Genomic DNA, 20406 nt, shown 5'->3' with positions numbered 1-20406 from the left:
GATAGAATAACCTACAATAGAATGATAGGAATATATGTAATAATATATTCTGCTAGAATATTCAGATCGAATAATATACATATTGTTATTTGTTATTAGTGAGTATTTCATTGTCATAAACTATTATATAAAGTTTTTACTTTTTTAAGAATGTTGGCATTCTCATAGAATATCATTTTAATAGAAATATGTATCCTGAAAAAATTAGAATTTTGAAAATCAATAGAGTTAACTATCCCAAAAAATATGGAAATTTTCTTTTTTAAATTTATCTCAATTGTCTAAAATACCCTTAGAATGAAATTAGATAGTACTTCTTAATTATCTTTAATTTAATAATACATATTAATCATTTTCTTAAATTAAATAAAATAATTGGTCCATATTTATGCATACAATAATACAATAGTTAGTTTAAATAGAATAACTTAAGCATTAAATGTAATTCCCAAATAAATTTTATATATAAGATTTATAAATAAGAAAATTTTAGGTGGATCAAGTGACCCACCTTGTATAAGAGTAGCCTCACCACTGTCTGTTTTCTACAACACTATACAGGTCCATACAAACATGCAAGAGTCACAATGACAACTAGCATCCTACATACACAATTTAATCAATAATTAAGACAACTCCTAAGGATAGGGAGAACACACAAACACACACACACACACACACTCTGCTGTTACCGGAAGGAGGCGAATCATTGAAAACATAATCATGTTTGTCAGGGTCGTGAAAACCGGGCGATTGCATGTACACCGTTTCGACTAGTGACCGTGTATGAAATCGATTTTTGATAGCAGTGGTTAACTCAATGTTTTCTTACTAAGAATTGAGTGAGTTTTTAGGTAGAGGTCATGTTAATGGGTGCTATGTTTTGAATAGCATTTCAAATAACAAGACCAAAATAGCCCGGTATAAGCTTAGATTAGTTAATTTAATTTACCCTTAATTATTGTAATTATGAGAGAACAAATATGATACTTGATAAATCTCTTATAATCTATAGTTTAAATAAACAAAATGGCATCTCTAAAACTCTTAACATGAAGGATTGTAGATATGGCTATGGCTCTCAAGAGCATTACACGGAACATAGCCATCTAATATATCTTTGATCGGATGTATATATGGATTCTTTATTAGTTTCTAAATTTACAATATACGTACAGTGATTTTATAATATGAAAACACATGAGAATAAAAATTCTGACTCTTCAAGATATTTAATTAAAGAATAATCCCACAATTTACACTTTGAATAACTATGAAGGATCAAGAGTCCTACAACTTACTCAACAATTTTCATAAAGCTTTCAATCCTGTCATCTTCAACAACATTTATCGTCAAATTATTCAAATCACTTTCATAATCCATCCACAAATACGACGTCTCTTCATCACATATCACTTCTTCCAACTGCAACAATTTGCTCATGGACTCCGGCAACTCCGGTAAGCCATGGACACCGCTCATCTTAACCACTCTCAGGCTGCGTAGTTCCCCAATTTCATCTGGTAATAGACTTATACTCAAACAATCAGATATATCAAGGAAGCTCAGATTAGGAAGACTTCCAATGGATTCTGGTAATTCTTGTAGTTTTGTGCAACAATGGAGGTTCAGGATCTGAAGCTTGGAAAGATTCCCCAAATTTTTAGGAAGAGCATCCAGCTCATGGCAATTGGTGATGCTGAGATTCTGGAGATGAACAAGATTACATACTCCTGAAGGTAGTTCCCTCAGATCATAACAACAATCAAATTCCAGATCAATGAGATTTGATGGAATATAAGGAGACTGATCTGTGACACTGTTCTTAAAAGCGTCACCTATCTCACACATAACAAAGGAAAGTTTTTGAAGAAATGGCAAACTGAAGAGTGGTTGAATAGAGGAAGAAAATGAAACATGTTCGAATCTGATACTTGTTAGGTTAGCGAAAGAATCTGTCAATGGAAGATTGAGTAGTTGGCCAGCATAAACACTGCACGTACTCGAATATCCATCTGCAGAAAATGCAACAACTGATGAATTGTCTTCCAATCCGGAAATCGCGATTGAATACGTCATATTAGTGTTCATCGTTTTCTCCTGCGCATCAATCTGGAAGAACCTCAAGAGCTCGTTGTTCAATCGAATCAGCTTACTTGAATGAAGAATTTTTTTATTCATGGTCCGATACTTGATGCTCGAGCACTTGAGAACAATCTCTGTGGCATTCCTCAGATAACAGATGAACTTTATCGTCTCTTTCTCAGAGCGATCCAACACCTTGCTTAATCTCCAGCTTTCATAAAATACAAGCTCGATGCTTTTAAGGGTATTTTCAAGGCGTTTGAGAAGCCGTTTAAATCTGGCAGCTTGTATAATCTGCCCAATAACATCTACTGCTTTCTGTAATTCACCCAATACAAGTTGTAATGCAGTCTGGAATACTACAGCCATCGATAATTACACAAAAAAGTCGAAAGCCTGATTAAGAATTTTTGTGAACTGTGAAGGGAAATCTGAGATTGAAGAAATAGATTTGAGTTCGATGAAGGTGTTACTACTGAATAACATGTATATATATATGTAATCTAGCCTGCAGTTGATTCGAAATCAACGAGGATGTTTCTTGCAGGTTGAGATTGAACCTTCCATCGACGCGTTCATATAAGGTACGTAAATGTGCGAGGGTTTGTTTTCTGTCGGAAATTGAGGAAAGAAACAGGATGGAACGAAAATTTAAACAACTACAAGGAAGGTCCTTGGATTATGATAGAATATTTAAATTTTCATCACTTTACATCTCATTTTACTTTTTAGTCCTTTATGCTGTTGTTTCTCCTAATTGAGTCCTCTTATTCGTCACTACCTAACTCACACCTATTTGGGGTTAAACATGTCAATTTAAAAGCACATTCCATTTGAAAAGGGTATTTATTTATATTAAAAGATAGAATATTAAGTTTTCTATCACTTCACATATCATTTTAACTGGCACCTATTTGGAGAATTTAAATCCCATAACAACAAAGACAAATGGGGGCTAAGTTCAAATTTTAACCTTCACTCATTTTGATGGATACTTTATATTTTCTTAACCGTATAACGTTTAACTGAAGACAAGGGACAAGGGGATCTTGAGAAAATTTCCAGTAACATAAGGATGATTGTTGAAAATGATATAAGGTTTGGTCAAGACAAATATTAAATTAAAGGTAAATAGGTAATGGTTATTAATTTTTTTTGTAATAAGGCCTTCTTTGATTTGGGTTTAAATATAACCCATTTATATATGAACACACAAATATACATATAAACATTATGCATAAATATAAGGAGAAATTAAGTAAACTAACCAATTTTGTTATTATTATTATTATTATTATTATTATTATTATTATTATTATTATTATTATTATTATTATTATTTGAAAATTGTGCATTCCAAACTGGAGTTACCGGTCCATCCTACTCCGTATCGGGTTTCAGACAAGAAAACTAACTCAAACACCAAAGGAATTGGCAGGAAACATAAATTTGATGTCCATGGAAATTCCGACAAAAATCCAAAGGTTTTGTTTTGTTAGAGATGCCAAAAAGGGGCCATTTTAAGAATGAGTGGCATGTTAAATTTAATAATAATCCTACTAGAACAAGTTGAAGTCGATAAGAGTCTAAGGACCAAGTTCCACCAAAACGAGTCCATATTTTATTTAATTTTGACAAATATGTCCAGAATTATGTTTCACTTGTTCTCGAGTCTTTTTATATACACGATTGTGTATGGTGGATCGGATTTGTGGCAACAAGTCGAGAAATTGAAACCTATTGAAGATGATTTTTTGCTAAATACCGTAAATAGGTCGAGTTCACCAATGTATGGTTTGTATGGAAGTTACCTCTCGAAAAACAATTAATTTATCCAATGTATTGTTTTCACCAAGAATTCAAAAGAAATTTGTATATGGTTGGTGTTTGAAAAGTGTAGGATATAAACACGTTTATAAATCGGATTGGTATATCACTATATCTTATCTCGATAAGGTGTGTTTTACTTGATTGGTTATTTCTGCAATAGAATGTTGATAATTATTTTTTTATGTCTTCTTTTTCTTCTAAAATCGGTGACTTCATGCTTTGACATGCTAGCTAGATTGGGTGATGTTAAACGATTGAAGAATGCATGAAATGTCAAAAGATAGATTAATTCTAACATTTGACATCAATACTAAAAAAATATAGTACTTGAATGTTTACAAAAGTTACAAAACATCAATTTATTAATGACTTAAGTTTTGGAATATTTTCATCGGGGATTTGAACGACTTATGTTGTAACAGAGGAGAGAAGTGAATTGGAACGACTCATTAGTTGGTATTATTCATAAGACTACGAACTCCATACATAACATAGTGAAATGGAATATCGAATGAAAATTTTGAATTTTGAAAGAAAATATCAATCGTGAAGTTTAACATGTTTTGTTATGATATTAGTAGTATTTACAAACTTTTTTATGATATTAAAGATATTAAATTTTTTAAAATTCAACGGATTAGCAATTTATGGTCTCCGTTAATTATCGTCTAACCGATTAATCCCTTAACCGCAGTCTACCGACTAACTAACGTCGAATGTTTTTTACAAGATTGGTAATGAGGACTTTTAGGAGAGGGCATGTTAATGCATGCTATGTTTTGAGTAGCATTCCAAATAAAAGGAACAAAATAGCCCTATATAAGTTTAGATTAGTTAATTTGATTTATCGTATAACTAATATAATTATGAGAGTGCAAATACGATACTTGATATAATTTATATGCCATAGATTAAACCAACAAAATGACATCTCTAAAAAGATTACACTCATAACATGAAGGATTGTAGATATGGCTATGGCTCTCAAGAGCATTAAACATAAACATCTAATATATCTTTGATTGATGAATATACGTATATATAGATTCTTTAGTTAATTAGTTTTTAAACTTACAGTAGTCTTCAAGTTAATTAAAGAACAATCCCACAATTTACAGTTTGAATGACAATGAAGGATCAAGAGAACTGATCAGTGAACAATTTTCATAAAGCTTTCAAGCCTGTCATCTTCAACAACGTTTATCTTCAAATTATTCAGATCACTTTCATAATCCATCCACAAATACGACGTCTCTTCATCACATATCACTTCTTCCAACTGCAACAATTTGCTCATGGACTCCGGCAACTCCGGTAACCCATGGACACCGCTCATCTTAACCACTCTCAGGCTACATAGTTCCCCAATTTCATCTGGTAATAGACTTATACTCAAACAATCAGATAGATCAAGGAAGCTCAGATTATGAAGACGTCCAATTGATTCTGGTAATTCTTGTAGTTTTGTGCAACAATGGAGGTTCAGAATCTGAAGCTTGGAAAGATTACCCAAATTTTTAGGAAGAGCATCCAGCTCATGGCAATTGGTGATGCTGAGATTCTGGAGATGAACAAGATTACATACTCCTAAAGGTAGTTCCCTCAGATCATAACAACAATCAAATTCCAGATCTGTGAGATTTGATTCTGTGACGCCGTTCATCAAAGCATCACCTATCTCACACATAACAAAGGAAAGTTTTTGAAGAGATGGCAAAATGAAGAGTGGTTGAATAGAGGAAGAAAATGAAACATGTTCGAATCTGATACTTGTTAGGTTAGCGAAAGAATCTGTCAATGGAAGATTGAGTAGTTGACCAGGATAAACACTACATGTACTCGAATATCCACCGGCAGAAGAAAAGTTAACAACTGAATTGTCTGCCAAACCGTAAATCCTAATTGAATTCCTCATCGTTTTCGCCTGCACATGAATCTGGAAGAACCTCAAGAGCTCGTTGTTCAAACGCGTCAGCTTATTTGAATGAAGAACTTTTTTGTTCATGGTCTGATACTTGATGCTGGAGCATTTGACAACGATCTCAATGGCATTCCACAGAAAAGAGATGAACTTTATCGTCTCTTTCTCAGGACGATCCAACACCTTGCTTAACCTCCAGCTTTCATAAAATACCTGCTCGATTCTTTGTAGGGTTTTTTCAAGGCGTTTGAGAATGCTTTTGAATCTGTGAGTTTGTATAATCTGCCCTACAACATGTACTGTTTCCTTTAATTCACCCAATACAAGTTGTAATGCAGTCTCAAATACTACAGCCATCGATAATTACAAAAAGAATGGAAACCCTGATTAAGATTTTATGTGAAGAGAAATCTGAGATGGAAGAAATAGAATTGATATCGATGAAGGTATTACTACTGAATTATATGTATATATATAATCTAGCCTTCAGTGATACGACACCCTGAATAAACGTGGATGTTTCTTGCATTTGACATTGAAATCTTCCATTCATCATTCATGACGCGTTCATATGTAAAAGCGCGAGTGTTGATTTGTTTATAATAGATACTGTAATTTAACACGTAAATGCTAATTCTTAGAATCTTGAATGGTGACGTTGGATAGATTACACACAGGAAAGTGACGAGATGGAACAAAACTTTCACAATTAAAATAATAGTCCCTGGATTATGCTTGAATATGTAAATTTTCATCGCCTTATAAAACATTTCAGTTTTTAGTCCTTCATGAAAAGTGTCTTCTAGTTAAGGAACTTACTCTTGCCTAGTTATGGTTAAAACTACTTAAAAGTGTCATTTTAAAGGGGCAGGAGTGAACAAGAAAAATCATGGTTTAATTGGAAATCTGAAATAGTTGGTTGTTGATTTGTTATAAAACAACAATCTATAATATATTTTAAATTTTAAGAGACCAAACTTGCGCACTTGAACCTAATGAAGGGATTATTAATGTATATGGGAAAATGGAAATGACGGCTATATTTCTACTACTTTTCTCTATCTTTCATCCTAACGTTTAGAGTAGACCGCAAAAATAATTCTTCTATTTAACACACATGTGTGAATTTAGTCCTTTTAAAAAACCATATACAAAGAATGCCTTTTTAGTCCTTTTAAAAAACGATATACAAAGAATGTTTTTATGGACATATTTGGTTGTGGATTTGACCAATGTTTTAAAAATTGGTTTTTTAATTGAACCAATATGGTGTTTGGTTTTCGATTTAACCGGTTTGAACGTTGGATCAACCAGTTTCTATAACTTTTATATATATATATATATATATATATATATATATATATATATATATATATATATATATATATATATATATATATATATATATATATTAGGAAATTGACATTTAAAAGTTAAAACATTAAAAATACTCATAAAAATAAGTTTTATATTAATCCAAATACATTAAAATAACACATAACCATAAGTTTTATTATTTAATGTCAATCTATATACGTTAAAAAAAAAAAGTATAATACCGAAACAAAAATATAGTTTTAGATGAATACAATTAAACATTTTAAAAAACTTTATAACATTTACTATGTGTTTTTATTTAGAAAAAACTAAATATATTTGAAAAAAAAAAATCACCAAAGTTTATTATACAAATGGTTCTTTTCTATATGTTTTTATTCGGTTTAACCAATTTATTTTAATCAGTTCAACTGGAATTTTCTAAAAACCGAACGATTCAATCAACGTTTAGAAATCAACACAAAATTGGTGATAGTTGAATCGTTCTGTCCCCCTGTTCCCGATCCAACCGGGTCGACCGGCCTATTCAAACCGGTTTTTATCCTTATTTAATTTGAAATGACTCCTTTAATATTCATCTTATCTTTTCTTTAATTTATTTTAATGTTTAATTATTTAATTTATGTATGCATCTAATATGTGTGTTCAGATTTGAATTTGATATTCCTTATAAGATTAGACAAAGTGGTAAGTATAAGGAATATAAAGCCTTTTGAATGTTAAACACTTAAGTTTTTTAATGGAATAGCCAAAAGGCCGTATTGTATATTGGTCAATGCAATGTAAGAAATAAAATATGATTTCTTAAATTATTGAAAACTTTCCCTTTTGACCTAGCTTCCGTCATAATAGAAAAATACATGTATGATATTCCATTTATTATTTGTTTGCACCACAAATCAATCTTTAAAAAAGGTGACATATGGGACAAAGCCCACTTTATTTAAGACTAGAAACGACAAACATTATTAGTTCAACTCCAAACCAAAGAACAAACTCAAGGCTTCCACAAGATGGTGGTTTCAGCAATCATAGAGGTAACCACATACGGATCCATATTCGACCCGGGCCTTCGGTCCTCAAAATACCCTTTTCCTTCTTTCTCAGTTTCTCTCCCTACCCGAATAGACACACCACGCTTTGCAACTCCCTGTGAAACACAAAATATATCTCACAAATATGTTAACGATCAAACTATCTCGATTATACTTGTTGTGACAACAAAAATGACTTGCAGATGAGTTCTTGGTAATAGTTCTTCTTACATTTATCGATAAATTTTATGGTATAACCTTTTATATCTTACTAAAAAGTTAAAAGGCAAAGATTTTTTTATTTCTCGTACCCAAGAAAATGTGTTGATGTCAGCGGTTTCATGAAGACCAGTGAGACGATGTTCATTGCCTTCGCCATAACTAGCAATGTGTTCTTCATGCCTAAGCCCGAGCTTTTCAATAGCCTTTTGGATAGCCTCATATCCACCCTCTTTCCTCATTGATTTTGTGCTAATATTTTTTACACATAATAATATTAGCCTAGCTAAACTATTATCTATATAAAAGTAACAATTGGTATATGATATATATACCTATAGTTAGTATGAGCTCCTGCTCCATTCCAATCACCCTATTGCAATTATTTAAAAACCATAGATGAAAAATGATTACCTATGTTTAAAAAACAATATATGAAGTAGGGTTTTCAAAACATAAATCTAACCGGAACTGGTTTTGGATTAAACGAGACAATCACTCCAGCAATTTCAGCAACCCGCTGTTAAATCATAATCATAAACATTCTTTGATCAAAAACTTACAAACTAATCTAGAGTTTTCAAAAGATGTAAACGTAAATCTTGAAGAAATGATTGAATCACCTCTAGAATATAACGAGCAACCCATAGCTCATCAGCAGCAGTTATTCCGGCTGAAGGCCCCACTTGAAACTCCCACTTTCACATTTGGAAAAAATATACATATTAGATATAATTTCTTGAATCAAAATGAAATTCTAAAGTTTACGATTTTATTCAAACTTAAAGAATATATAATTAATTTACCTGACCAGGCATAACTTCAGCATTGACTCCACCTATAGTAATACCAGCATAAAGACATGCCTTGTAGTGAGCATCAACAATGTCACGTCCAAACGTTTTTTCAGCACCAACCCCACAATAATATGGACCCTAATTGCAACATAGTAAATGAATGTTTGAAGAATCAAAAGCTAAAAAGTATAATAGAATAAAAATTATGTTAAAAGATCGAGGAAAAATTAAATAAAAACTATTGGTGTTTACTTGAGGTCTTGGGAAACCTCCTATAGGCCAGCCCAAAGGCCATTTGGTATCTTTTTGCAACAAGGTGTACTCTTGTTCAAGTCCAAACCTATAAAGCAAATAAGGTTATTTGTAGATATTGAGGACATTATTTGTATAACATCTTAATTAATAATAGTTTTTGAAGCATTACATAAAGTAATTATATCAAAGTATGTTGGAAAAAGATGATATGAATTTAAATAATATAAGAACTACCATGGAGCTTCTGCTACGACATCTGGATGGCCAAAAATTTTGGCTGCATCGAATCTTTTGTTTGTATAGATTGGATCCCCAAGTGGGTTGTATGCATCGCACAAGACCTTCACGATATAATAAATAAGAATATATTTTATGGTAACATGTATTAAAATAACAGTATATTTTATATATGGTAATATATATAAAAAGTCACTAGATTTTAATTCAACCCATATATTTTATTTCGATCAATGAAAATTATTTGTCTTTTAAAAATTCCAACATACCTCTTAACTAATATGTCTTATCTCTTAACTATATGGCATCATGTGTATTCTATAAAATATCATCTTGTTTCCTAAAATGACTTTCTCATTTACCGGTTAAACATTTTGTACATATAGGATTTAGTAAATGAGAATTCATTTCAAAAAGAGAAATTATATAACATTTTACCTTTTATGCCTACAATTATTTTTATTATTATTCCTACCCAGTAAAATTATGAAAAATCACAATTCAATTTTATTTTATTTGATATATTCTTAATATACTCTTAATGAGTTAGTTAAATAAAATATAAAATTATAACATTTTTATTGGGTAGAAACATTTATAGGCATAAAAAGTAAAAATCAATTTAATTTCTCAATCAGAAATTAAGTTTTATTTTAGGAACTACATAAGATGTCATGCAGACAGGGGGATTCTATCCATAGTTGAAATTTCAGTTTAAAAAAAAATCCGTTTTTTATTAATTAAATAAAAAAAAACAGTTAAACCATAAAAATACCAAAATCTGGTTGTATATTGCCTAAGAGAGGTTCAATATCCTTCTACTAAATATTCATATTTATTTTCATATTCACCAAATCTTGAAGTGTTAAAATCAAATGATGAGACGAGGAAAAAAATAATGCATTACACATTTCAATTGCATTACACATTTCAATCATTTACTAGGCAAGAAGATATAATAATATGATAAAATAGGAAGATCTTTTATTTTCCATTGCCTTATATTTTATAGAATTATAATGTTTATTGATAAACATACAAAATTCTTGTACCTTGTAATTGATGACATGTACAAAAATGACTATCATAATTATCTATTTTTGTGTTCTTCAAGGTAATGTTGTCGAGTATAATGTTTTTTTTTCAAAAAATCAAATATCCTTTTTGTTCTTATCCATTCTTATATTCAGTAGATCAGACAAATATCAAAAAATAAATGTATCAAAAACAAGAAAAAGAATTAAGATGGAAAATTAGACAACAACAAAAGATAAAATAACATTTTCTTTTTCTATTTTTCTATATGTAATATTGATGATACTGATAATTGTTACGAAAATATTCACAAAATCACAAACTACTTACCAAAATATTGTTGCCCCTCCTGAAAGGATCCTTGAAAACTGCTTGTGGGCTGTTCACTCATTTCAAATTAATCATAAATCTGGTTAGATGCCGAAATTTATTTATATATATTTATATAAAAAAATAAAAATAAAAAAAAAAAAAAAAAAATTAGAATTAAATTAAAATTAAATTGTTGGTTTAATTTGGAAAATATAGGGTTATGTTAGTGCACTCACTGTAAGATCACTTCGGTATCGTTGCCATGGGCTTGACCGGTGCTACTTCCATCGTAGTTCCATTTTGGAAGCTTTTGTGGATCGTCGATCGGTGTAGAAAGTGTCTTAAAGCATTAAAAAAAAAATTATTTACATAATGATTCAAGATAATTTTATATATTTTTGTAAAATAATTTTATTAGAGGATATAACAAATTTTCTTTTGCGTGATTTTCCTTGAACGTGAGAGCTTACTCTAGCTTTACTTCTGAGGTCGAGGCCAGATCCACCAATCCTATGATGAAAAAAATTAAAGAAAAGTTAATTTGTATTATGAAAGAACATTTAATAATGCGAAACTTAAAAACAATAGAAAAAAAAAAAGCAGAATAACATGTTAGAGAATTAATGTTAATATATCAACCTACGTAAAAACAAAAGAATTAACGAACTCCACAAATTTCATGAACTCCAAAAAGAAGTAATTAACACCGTTACACCGCATCAAAAGTTTTGTATCAAGCAAATTGAATCCGTCCACATAGCCATTATGATGAGAATGGTTTCATTTTTTTTTTTAAAAACAAAAACTGGATCACAAAAAGTTTTTTACTTTGGAAATATCGAACCATTAGTTTTTTTTTGTTATCTGGGTTCTTTTTATTTGTTTGTTACCAACAATGTTGCTAAAATTTAATAAAAACATGTAATTTTCTAAAATATAATACAAGACGAGACAAACATATGCTTTTGGTAAAACATAAAATGACAGTTTTTGGTACTTTTGTTATGTTCATTTTTTTTCTTAGTTTTTATATATAAGAAATAAAACTGAATCGAAAAAAATAATCAGTTTTTTAAAATAGTTTGGTCTTTTTGGTTTTGAATTTTCTTGTTTTTTTTTTTTTTGGTACCTTTAATTACAGTTTTGATTTTGATTTTTTTTTACATCCATATTAACCACCAACTTTTATTTCTCTAATTTCAAGTATGTTGGATGTCTTGACATCTTGTGATTGACAAAAAATTATAGAAAATATTATTTTTGAGGATACTTTTGTATATGTTTTCAAATCATGATTCTACTTTATTAGATATGTTGGATATCTTGTGATTGAAAATAAATATATGATGGTGGTTAATAGGAATATACAGAAAAAAATAGAAAAAAAAAATGAAATCGAAAAACCAACAGTTTGGTTTTTTGTTTAATAAAAACATATTCTTTTCGTTCATTTTGGTTTTTTATGTAAGAAACAAAAAATTGAACAGAACCAAAATACAAAAATTATGTCATTTTATTATATGTTTAATTAAGTAAATATGTTATAAATTAAAATAATATTTATTTCTATGAAACTAAAATATTAAGCATGCAGCCTTGTCTAGAATTAGATTTTAAGAATTCGCATGTTTTTGTTAAATTTTAAATGTTAATGAACAAACCAATAAAAAAAGCAATTAAAAATGAAAAAGTGGATTGATTTGGTATTTTCAAATTATATAAAATCAAAATTCTTTGGTTGTAGTGTTTGGTCAGAAGTTACATTGTATCTTGGAAAACAAAATGATGTTGTTCGAAAAAAATTAATATAAACAGTTTTTTATGAAAAAAAAATATATAGAATTATGAGTGGCTTTTAAAAAGAATCGTAATAACTTTTTAGATAAATTAAACATATTTTTTTTTTTTTGAATATATATGAAAAGTTGTATTTTTAATTAACTTTTCTTGTGATAAATGAGTCTTTTGAATTCTGATGACTTCATTATAAAATTGTAATAAAAATCTCAAAAAAATGATTTTACTACTATATTTTCTAAAATAAATATTCACTATTTTGTCATATTTATTTTTACACATGCGTGCACCGAAGAAACACTTGGCAACCACTTTTGTACTAAGTTAACATGTGTCATTGGTAAGTTGCCATGTAATGAATAACTTTATCGTCTCCACGTATACATTTCCAGATAAAGTATTGCAAACAATACTATTAGTATTACGAAACAAATTTTGTGAAAATATCATTTTATAGTGAATGTTATCATTAAACAAGTTTGTTAAAACAATAATTTATATAGTCAATATGCTCATTAAGCAAATTTATGAAAAAATAATAATAGTTTATAGTCTTGTTAAATAAGAAATTGTTTTTGATGACGTTGTATTTGATGTTTTTATAAGATGAAGGTAAAGTCCAAGATTGTTTCTTAAAAAGTCTTTATGGAGAAGAGAAATTGGACTACAATATACATAAACACTTATTAAACTATATCGCATTATCGCAACGATATGGGTTACAATAAGAGTTTTGTATCAAAGTTGTAAAAAAAAAAAAAAAAAAAACTATATAAACAATTTTCTATTTTTAAGTTGTAAAAATAAAATATAATGAGTGGTATAACTCTTTCTACTTTAAAACATAAATAAAAATGTATATTTGTATGAACAATGCATTTTGATTATAAAATTTATACACATATGTTATAAGTATTATGTATTTGATCATTTATACATTGATGATTGATTATCTTATCTACTGATCGTAATTTCCTAGCAAAACACTCATTAAAAGATTATAATAGTAGTATTATATTGATGCTCGCTGACATAAAACATGTCAAACACATTCGTTTCCTTGTCAAACAAAATCATAACTTTACTACTATAATTTACAAGAAATAAACAGAAAATAAATTAATACTGCGATTTGAAAGCTAACAATTTGCAATAAAAAAAAATAAAAATAACTGACCAAATGTACTCTGCAATGATGGTGGAGGGGTTGAGGTTGAGATTGATGAAATCTGTTACCCTCGACATCTTCTATGTTTTCTGGATTGGGGGATTTGGAAGGGGAGTTGCATTTTATAGAGTAGAAATGTAGAATGCCTTCACTTTAATGAATACACCCAAATCTTCAACCACTTTATTTGTTTTTTTGTTACTTAGTTTATGTAAATATTAATAAATACAATAATACTCAGTTTAGATAAATTGTAAAAAAGTCACTATATTACCGTAAAATTTTGATTTTTACGAGTTATTTTTTTCTCAATTATGTCGCTATATATATAATTTTGTTGCAATATCAACCAAATGACCGGTATTCTCTGTTCTCTCGGTAACCAGGTTTCCCGAATTACAATAAAATCGCTAAGTTTACTAAAATTTTGATTTTGACACTAAGTTTCAAATTGTAAAAAGTCACTATATTACTATAAAATTTCGATTGTAACACCAGTTTTTTTTTTTCTAAATTATGTTGTTACATTTACAATTTTGTTCAACATCAACCAACTCACCGATTCAAGAGATATTATTATGGTTTAGAAGTAGAAGCTCGATTTGTACAACAAGTAAATGAAATTCAGATCAATGATTCAAACTCACTTACAAGTCAACGAAAATGACATAATCATCCTTTCAGGAAATGTTATTGTAGTTTAGAAGCTTGGTTTGTACAACAAATAAATGAAGACCCCAACAAGGTCGATGTAGTGGTTCAAACTCAATAAGCATCTCATGTATTGACCTTGTAGAGGTCTTCATATAGTTATATAAATCGAGCTTCTAAACCACAATAGCATCTCCTGAAAGGTAAGTACGACATTTTCACTGACTTTTAAGTAAGTTTGAATCACTAGATTGACCTTTATACGTCATTTGTGAAGAAATAATCCGATGAGAATTAAACATTAAACATTAGAATAAAAAGTATCACCTAAAAGGATAAGTACACCATTTTCTCTGATTTTTAAGTGATTTTGAACCACTGGATCGATCTAAAAATATATGTAAAATTGGGCTCAATGCAAAACCTATATTTAAAACTCAATACTACCACATAAGATTTGACATGGCTTCTACATCACAATATTGTCATATCATTTATTTCGTAACATGCTAGATTGATGGTAACTAGTCAATTGGTTGACATTGCAATATCAACAAAAATTGTTTTAATATCAACAAAATTGTCGCAATATTTAAAAATTTGTTGCAATATCAACCAAAAATTGTTGCAATGTTAACCAATTGGCTAATTACCATCAATACAACAAATTACCAAATACATGACAAGACAATGTTGTGATGTGGAAGCTATGTAGAATCTTATGATGTAGGAATGAGTTTCAAATATAGGTGTTGCATTGAACCCAATTCCACATATCTTTTTAGGCCGATCAAATGGTTCAAACTCACTTAAAAGTCAGCAAAAATGTGTACTCACCCATTTAGGTGACACTTTTTATTATAATGTTTAATGTTTAATTATCGTAAGATTATTTCTTCACAAATGGTGTCTGAAGGTCAATCTAGTGATTCAAACTCACTTAAAAGTCAGTGAAAAGGGCGTACTTAGGAGATATTATTGTGATTTAGAAGCTCGATGTGTACAACAAGTAAATGCAGACCCATACAACGTCGATGCGGGAGATGTTTAGTGAGTTTGAACCACTAAATCGACCTTGTATGTCTTTTTATTTATTTGTTGTATAAATCTATCTTCTAAACCACAATAATATCTCCTGAAAGGGTGACTATGCCCTTTTCGTTGAGTTGTAAGTGGGCTTGAACTATTGCCCTTTTCGTTGACTTCTAAACTATAATAACATCTCCTAAATTGGTCAATTGGTTGATATTGCAACAAAATTGTAAATGTAATGGCATAATTGAGAAAAAAAAACTCAGTTCATTAATATCTTTCACAAAAGAAGAATATTCAACTTCATCTTCAACAGAAATTTCACTCATTTCGCTTTCATCAAAATCAGAAGTATTTTCATTAAAAAGATTTTCTTCCGATTTCAATTTTTGGCATAACAAGTTATATTTCTCAATTGAATTTTGTTTGAAATGGTTTTTTATTATCTTCTTTAGTTTAAATATTGTTCATCAATTTATCTTCTTTGGATTTGATAAATTCCTCAACTTTTTCAAGTCCAATCCTGTAAGAATCATGCAAAAATTCATCTGATGAAATCACATATTCACATTTACAACAATCAGAATCAATTTCATCTTCTTTAAATTCAAGAAATGGAAGAATCATCTTATGCAATTTTTCACCGATATCACGATTAAGATAGAATTGAGTAACATTATTGTATAAACATTTTGCTATAAAAAATATTAAGTTGCTGAGTCAATAACCTATTGTCTCTTTTCAAAATTATAACATTATCTTGAAGCCTAGTGATTTCTATGTTAAGGGATTCTATTTTCATCATTTTCTCTTCACTTCTGAAAGTTTCCCTGCTAAAGCTATCATCATGATCAGAATTCTTAATACAAGATTGCTTTATACATTCACTTAAATTGGAAACTGTAGCACACAATTAAGTTAGTTCAGAATCATAACGAGTAACAGGAGTATTAAGAGACTTATGAATAGAATGTACCTTGTTTATCACCTTTTCACATTCACTTGCATTCTCTTTGACACTTTTGGTTGCGTAACACGCTTTCGATTTAGCACCCTCGTCAGTGAAGTATTCTCGGCTTTCGGAATTAGTACTTCTGACCATCAGACACTTTCGACCAACACAACTCTTATCTTCTTTCACAACAAATCCCTTTCCATGAGTAGGCTTCTAGACTTCTTCATCTTCGAAATTTGTTGACCATACCTCAACTCTTTCATCACTATCATATGCATCTTCTTCAACTATTAGTGCCTTTCCAATACCATTTGACTTTTGAAGCTCTTCTATTTTATGAGTATAGTAAGCTTCATCTTTAATATCCTCATTCTTCTCATGCATCTTTCTCAGCATACACTCCTTAGAAAAATGATTTTTTCCATGACAGTAATTACAGTCGTAACCAGAGACTCCAAGCAACTTCTTCTCAACATTCTCTTCATCTTTTTGAAACTTCCTGTAACCTTCCCCTTTTTCTTTCTCAGATATATAGTTCTAAGTTTTAAAGGTTCCATTAAACTTGTTGCCTTTGTATTTTGATTATTTTTTTCTTGAATTTTTTTTTGGGATTGTTGACCATGAGTGCTCTGATTTCACTTATAAATTCATCATCATTGTTGTAAAACTTGTCGAGTTGTTCGATTACTCCTCCGAGTACTCGCTACTCGGCCCCTTGCCGAGGCGAGTTGCAGAATCCTCAGTACTCTCAGATTGGCTCCTTACTAAACTGAGTGGTATTGTAAAACCCATTCAACAATATACTTAATGATTTATTATTTAACACACACATGTGATTATTACTACATATATATCGTAAATTTCAACAATTATTCACGAAGTGAAACCATTATATGTTTTTTTGTTTTTGTGTATTCACATGTATCTATTTTTTTTATATTTCAATAAACTTTTGATTTTAACATATATAATTTCTCTAAAAATATTTCTACATGAATTACCAAATCCGAGTACTCCTCGAGTACTCCTGCGTACTCGTTACTCGATAGTCGGCCGGACAGGTACCGAGTAATGAGTTTTACAACCTTGTTCATCATCAAGACTTTCAGAATCATAATCTTCTTGATTCACCTTGGATGGTTTGGCTTTAGATCCTTTAGAATTAGCAACAAAAGCTAATGGACCTGCATTAGGAATACTTTTTGCTTCTTTCAAAACTTCCTTTTCATGAGATTTGAGAATTCCACCAGTTTGGCAAGAGAGTAGCTCTTAAAGTGTTCATGAGCTTTAATAGTAAAAACAATATGTTTCCACTCAGATCTCAATTCATTCAGGAAAGTAACCTTATGTTCAATATATGTTCTCTTCAACTAATGATTCATCATTCTACTTAATAAATGGTTAAAATGAGTAATAGTTTTTTCAATAGATTCGTCTAATTTTTGTTCAAATGAGACAAATTAAAATAAAAGTGTTGTTTGATTTGGATGAAGTAAATCCTCATCACATGAGTATAATTCTTTCAATCAAATCTGAATTTCATGAGCAGTTTCACAAGAACTTACCAAACGAAAGGTATCTGGAGGAAGAGAAAACCTCAAAATTTTGAATGCCTTCAGATTACACAATACCAATTTCTTTTCTTGAGTAACAATAACCTTATCTCCAACCAATTCATCAAATATCTTTTGAGAAGTAACAACTTCTTGAGTTTTTGTTACTTTGTATGGTTCATCTTCAATCACCTGCTAGATTCTTAAGCCATGATTTTCAATACCAAGAACATAGTCCTCAAAATGAAAAGCCCAGACTTCATAGTCTTCTAGAAAGAGAACCGATATACAATTTTTAGAACAATTCCACCATGAAGATCGAATGAAATTGGGTGAGAATCTTCTTTTGACATTTTCAAGAGAATTCAACAGAAATGGAGATTAGAATCAGATTTGTAAGCTAAAACAAATTTCAAACCAAAAATCAAACTATTTGAACTAAAAGTTTTTGATTAAAATTCAATGAAATATTGCAAAATGCGGAACAATCGAAAAATTCAAAATAACAAAAATAAGAACACAAAGAACTTGAAAAAATTTTAGATCTGAAAATTGCTTACAAAATTTCCTGCTTTGATACCACTTTATAGAATTTAAAGGAACGATAGATTCTAAGATGAAAATATCATATGAAAATGTAAAAGATTTGGATGAACACAAAGTTGTAAATAAGATCTTATTTCATTAGAGGTTTGAGAGAACAGTTTGTACAAAGCTTGTGCATAACTATTCTATGACCCAAAAACTCTTGCCTCTCTACTTACTAGTACTCCTATATATAGGTATCGAAGAAGCACTAGAAAGGAATCCTAAGTCGACAGTTCAAAATTGCATACCTAAGATTAAATAATATTCTGAAATTAGAATTACAACGACTAAATCGAAACCTAAGAAAAGATGCTAAATATTACAAACTCTTACAACTGGACACAATCAAACTTCCAAATCTCCGCAATAACAACTACAATAATATAATAACATGTAGCACTATTTAGTAATTGAACTTATCAACCAATATATACATCAGAATTGATATGTTATTTAAGTTTGTACTAATTATCTATTGTTTTCACTTACTATAAAAGCAATCACATAACAATATTTTCAAACTAACCAATATTTCACCATTTTCAATACCACACCTTTAGGGATTCTCTATCCAGAGTAAGTATCTAACATTCATTTTTCGTTCCATAAACCAACTATCACCTGAATTCATTTCATCAGACTACAACATTTTATCATTTTAACGATACATAATATAACAATATCACAATATATTAAATTCTAATATTCATGTAACAATACACATCAATAAACATCCGGTGTTAGAGTAGAGTTACTTACTGGGTTAGTTAGTAAAGGCTAACTATAATTCCAACATCAAGCTCTTTACCGCTTTCCAATCCATTACTTGTCCAAGCCAAGTTGGAATACATATCAAGTTCATTAGAACTTGTCTAAACTCACAACTATATCAACCACAATGATCAATTACCTGATCACTCATTTGTTACTAAACTAATCAAATTTCTAATTACAATCACTTAACAACTTAACCTCGTAAGTCCTTAGCCCAGTCAAAAATTCTCGACAAATTAGGGTGTATAACCTTTACCGCTAAACTTAAACATTTAACTGATCCCAAAATTTGTAATAGTAGCATATCACGAAATCATGTAACATATACTCGAGTCTAATAACCCATAACAAAATTGTTGGGTTATGAGCATAACATCATTCCTATGGTGTACATGCAACACTAATTGCTTTGATCTAGGTTTTTCTATAATTAACATACAACTATGAATACCAAAGCATAAACCCTAATTCTAGCATACCAAATCCAAGAATCACATATGATTAGGGTTAGAAAATTTACCTCTCTAGTTATGTAGCAATAACAAGTTTAATCCTTCTTGATCTTGACTTCTTAAAGCCTAGTGCACCAAGTGTTGCACCTCTAATGGAGTCGCAAACACTCAATGCAAAGGATGATGTTGGAGAGAGGAGGATTTCGACCACTCTAGGGTTTCTTAAAGCCTTCGACGAAAAACCCTTGTAATGGGATCTGTTTATACTTGTGGCTGCTAGGGTTTTAGGTGGAAACCCTAATGTGACTGCTTAGGCCTTACAGCAGCCCATGGGCCCCTTCTAGAACTACCCTTGGACGAATTCCTTATGGG

The 20406-nt window shown here is 30.0% G+C and overlaps 2 protein-coding genes across 2 annotated transcripts; both read right to left on the bottom strand.

Annotated features, from left to right (window-relative positions):
* Positions 1-1207: 1207 nt before the first annotated feature.
* LOC145031650 (uncharacterized) lies at positions 1208-2565 on the bottom strand. The gene has a single exon (XM_078980250.1). The coding sequence runs from the start codon at positions 2453-2455 to the stop codon at positions 1298-1300; it is 1158 nt and encodes a 385-aa protein (XP_078836376.1). The 5' UTR covers positions 2456-2565; the 3' UTR covers positions 1208-1297.
* Positions 2566-8113: 5548 nt separating this feature from the next.
* On the bottom strand, positions 8114-18573 carry LOC145030093 (glutamine synthetase cytosolic isozyme 1-like). The gene is made up of 17 exons (XM_078978519.1): positions 18511-18573; positions 18233-18412; positions 17733-17933; positions 16917-17204; positions 16689-16820; positions 16441-16571; positions 11535-11574; positions 11301-11404; positions 11083-11131; positions 9715-9821; positions 9478-9565; positions 9235-9363; positions 9052-9126; positions 8895-8948; positions 8764-8801; positions 8521-8680; positions 8114-8325 (listed from the first exon to the last, which is right to left on the bottom strand). Exons 1-17 carry the CDS (start codon positions 18571-18573, stop codon positions 8173-8175), a joined length of 1992 nt encoding a protein of 663 aa, XP_078834645.1. The 3' UTR covers positions 8114-8172.
* Between the last annotated feature and the right edge of the window lie 1833 nt (positions 18574-20406).

This window comes from Lactuca saligna, chromosome 2 (assembly GCF_052625555.1).
Source record: "Lactuca saligna cultivar CGN05327 chromosome 2, ASM5262555v1, whole genome shotgun sequence".
NCBI classification, from domain to species: Eukaryota; Viridiplantae; Streptophyta; class Magnoliopsida; order Asterales; family Asteraceae; genus Lactuca; species Lactuca saligna.
The sequence above is the reverse complement of the archived record's forward strand: the minus strand, read 5'-3'. Positions and strand labels throughout refer to the sequence as shown.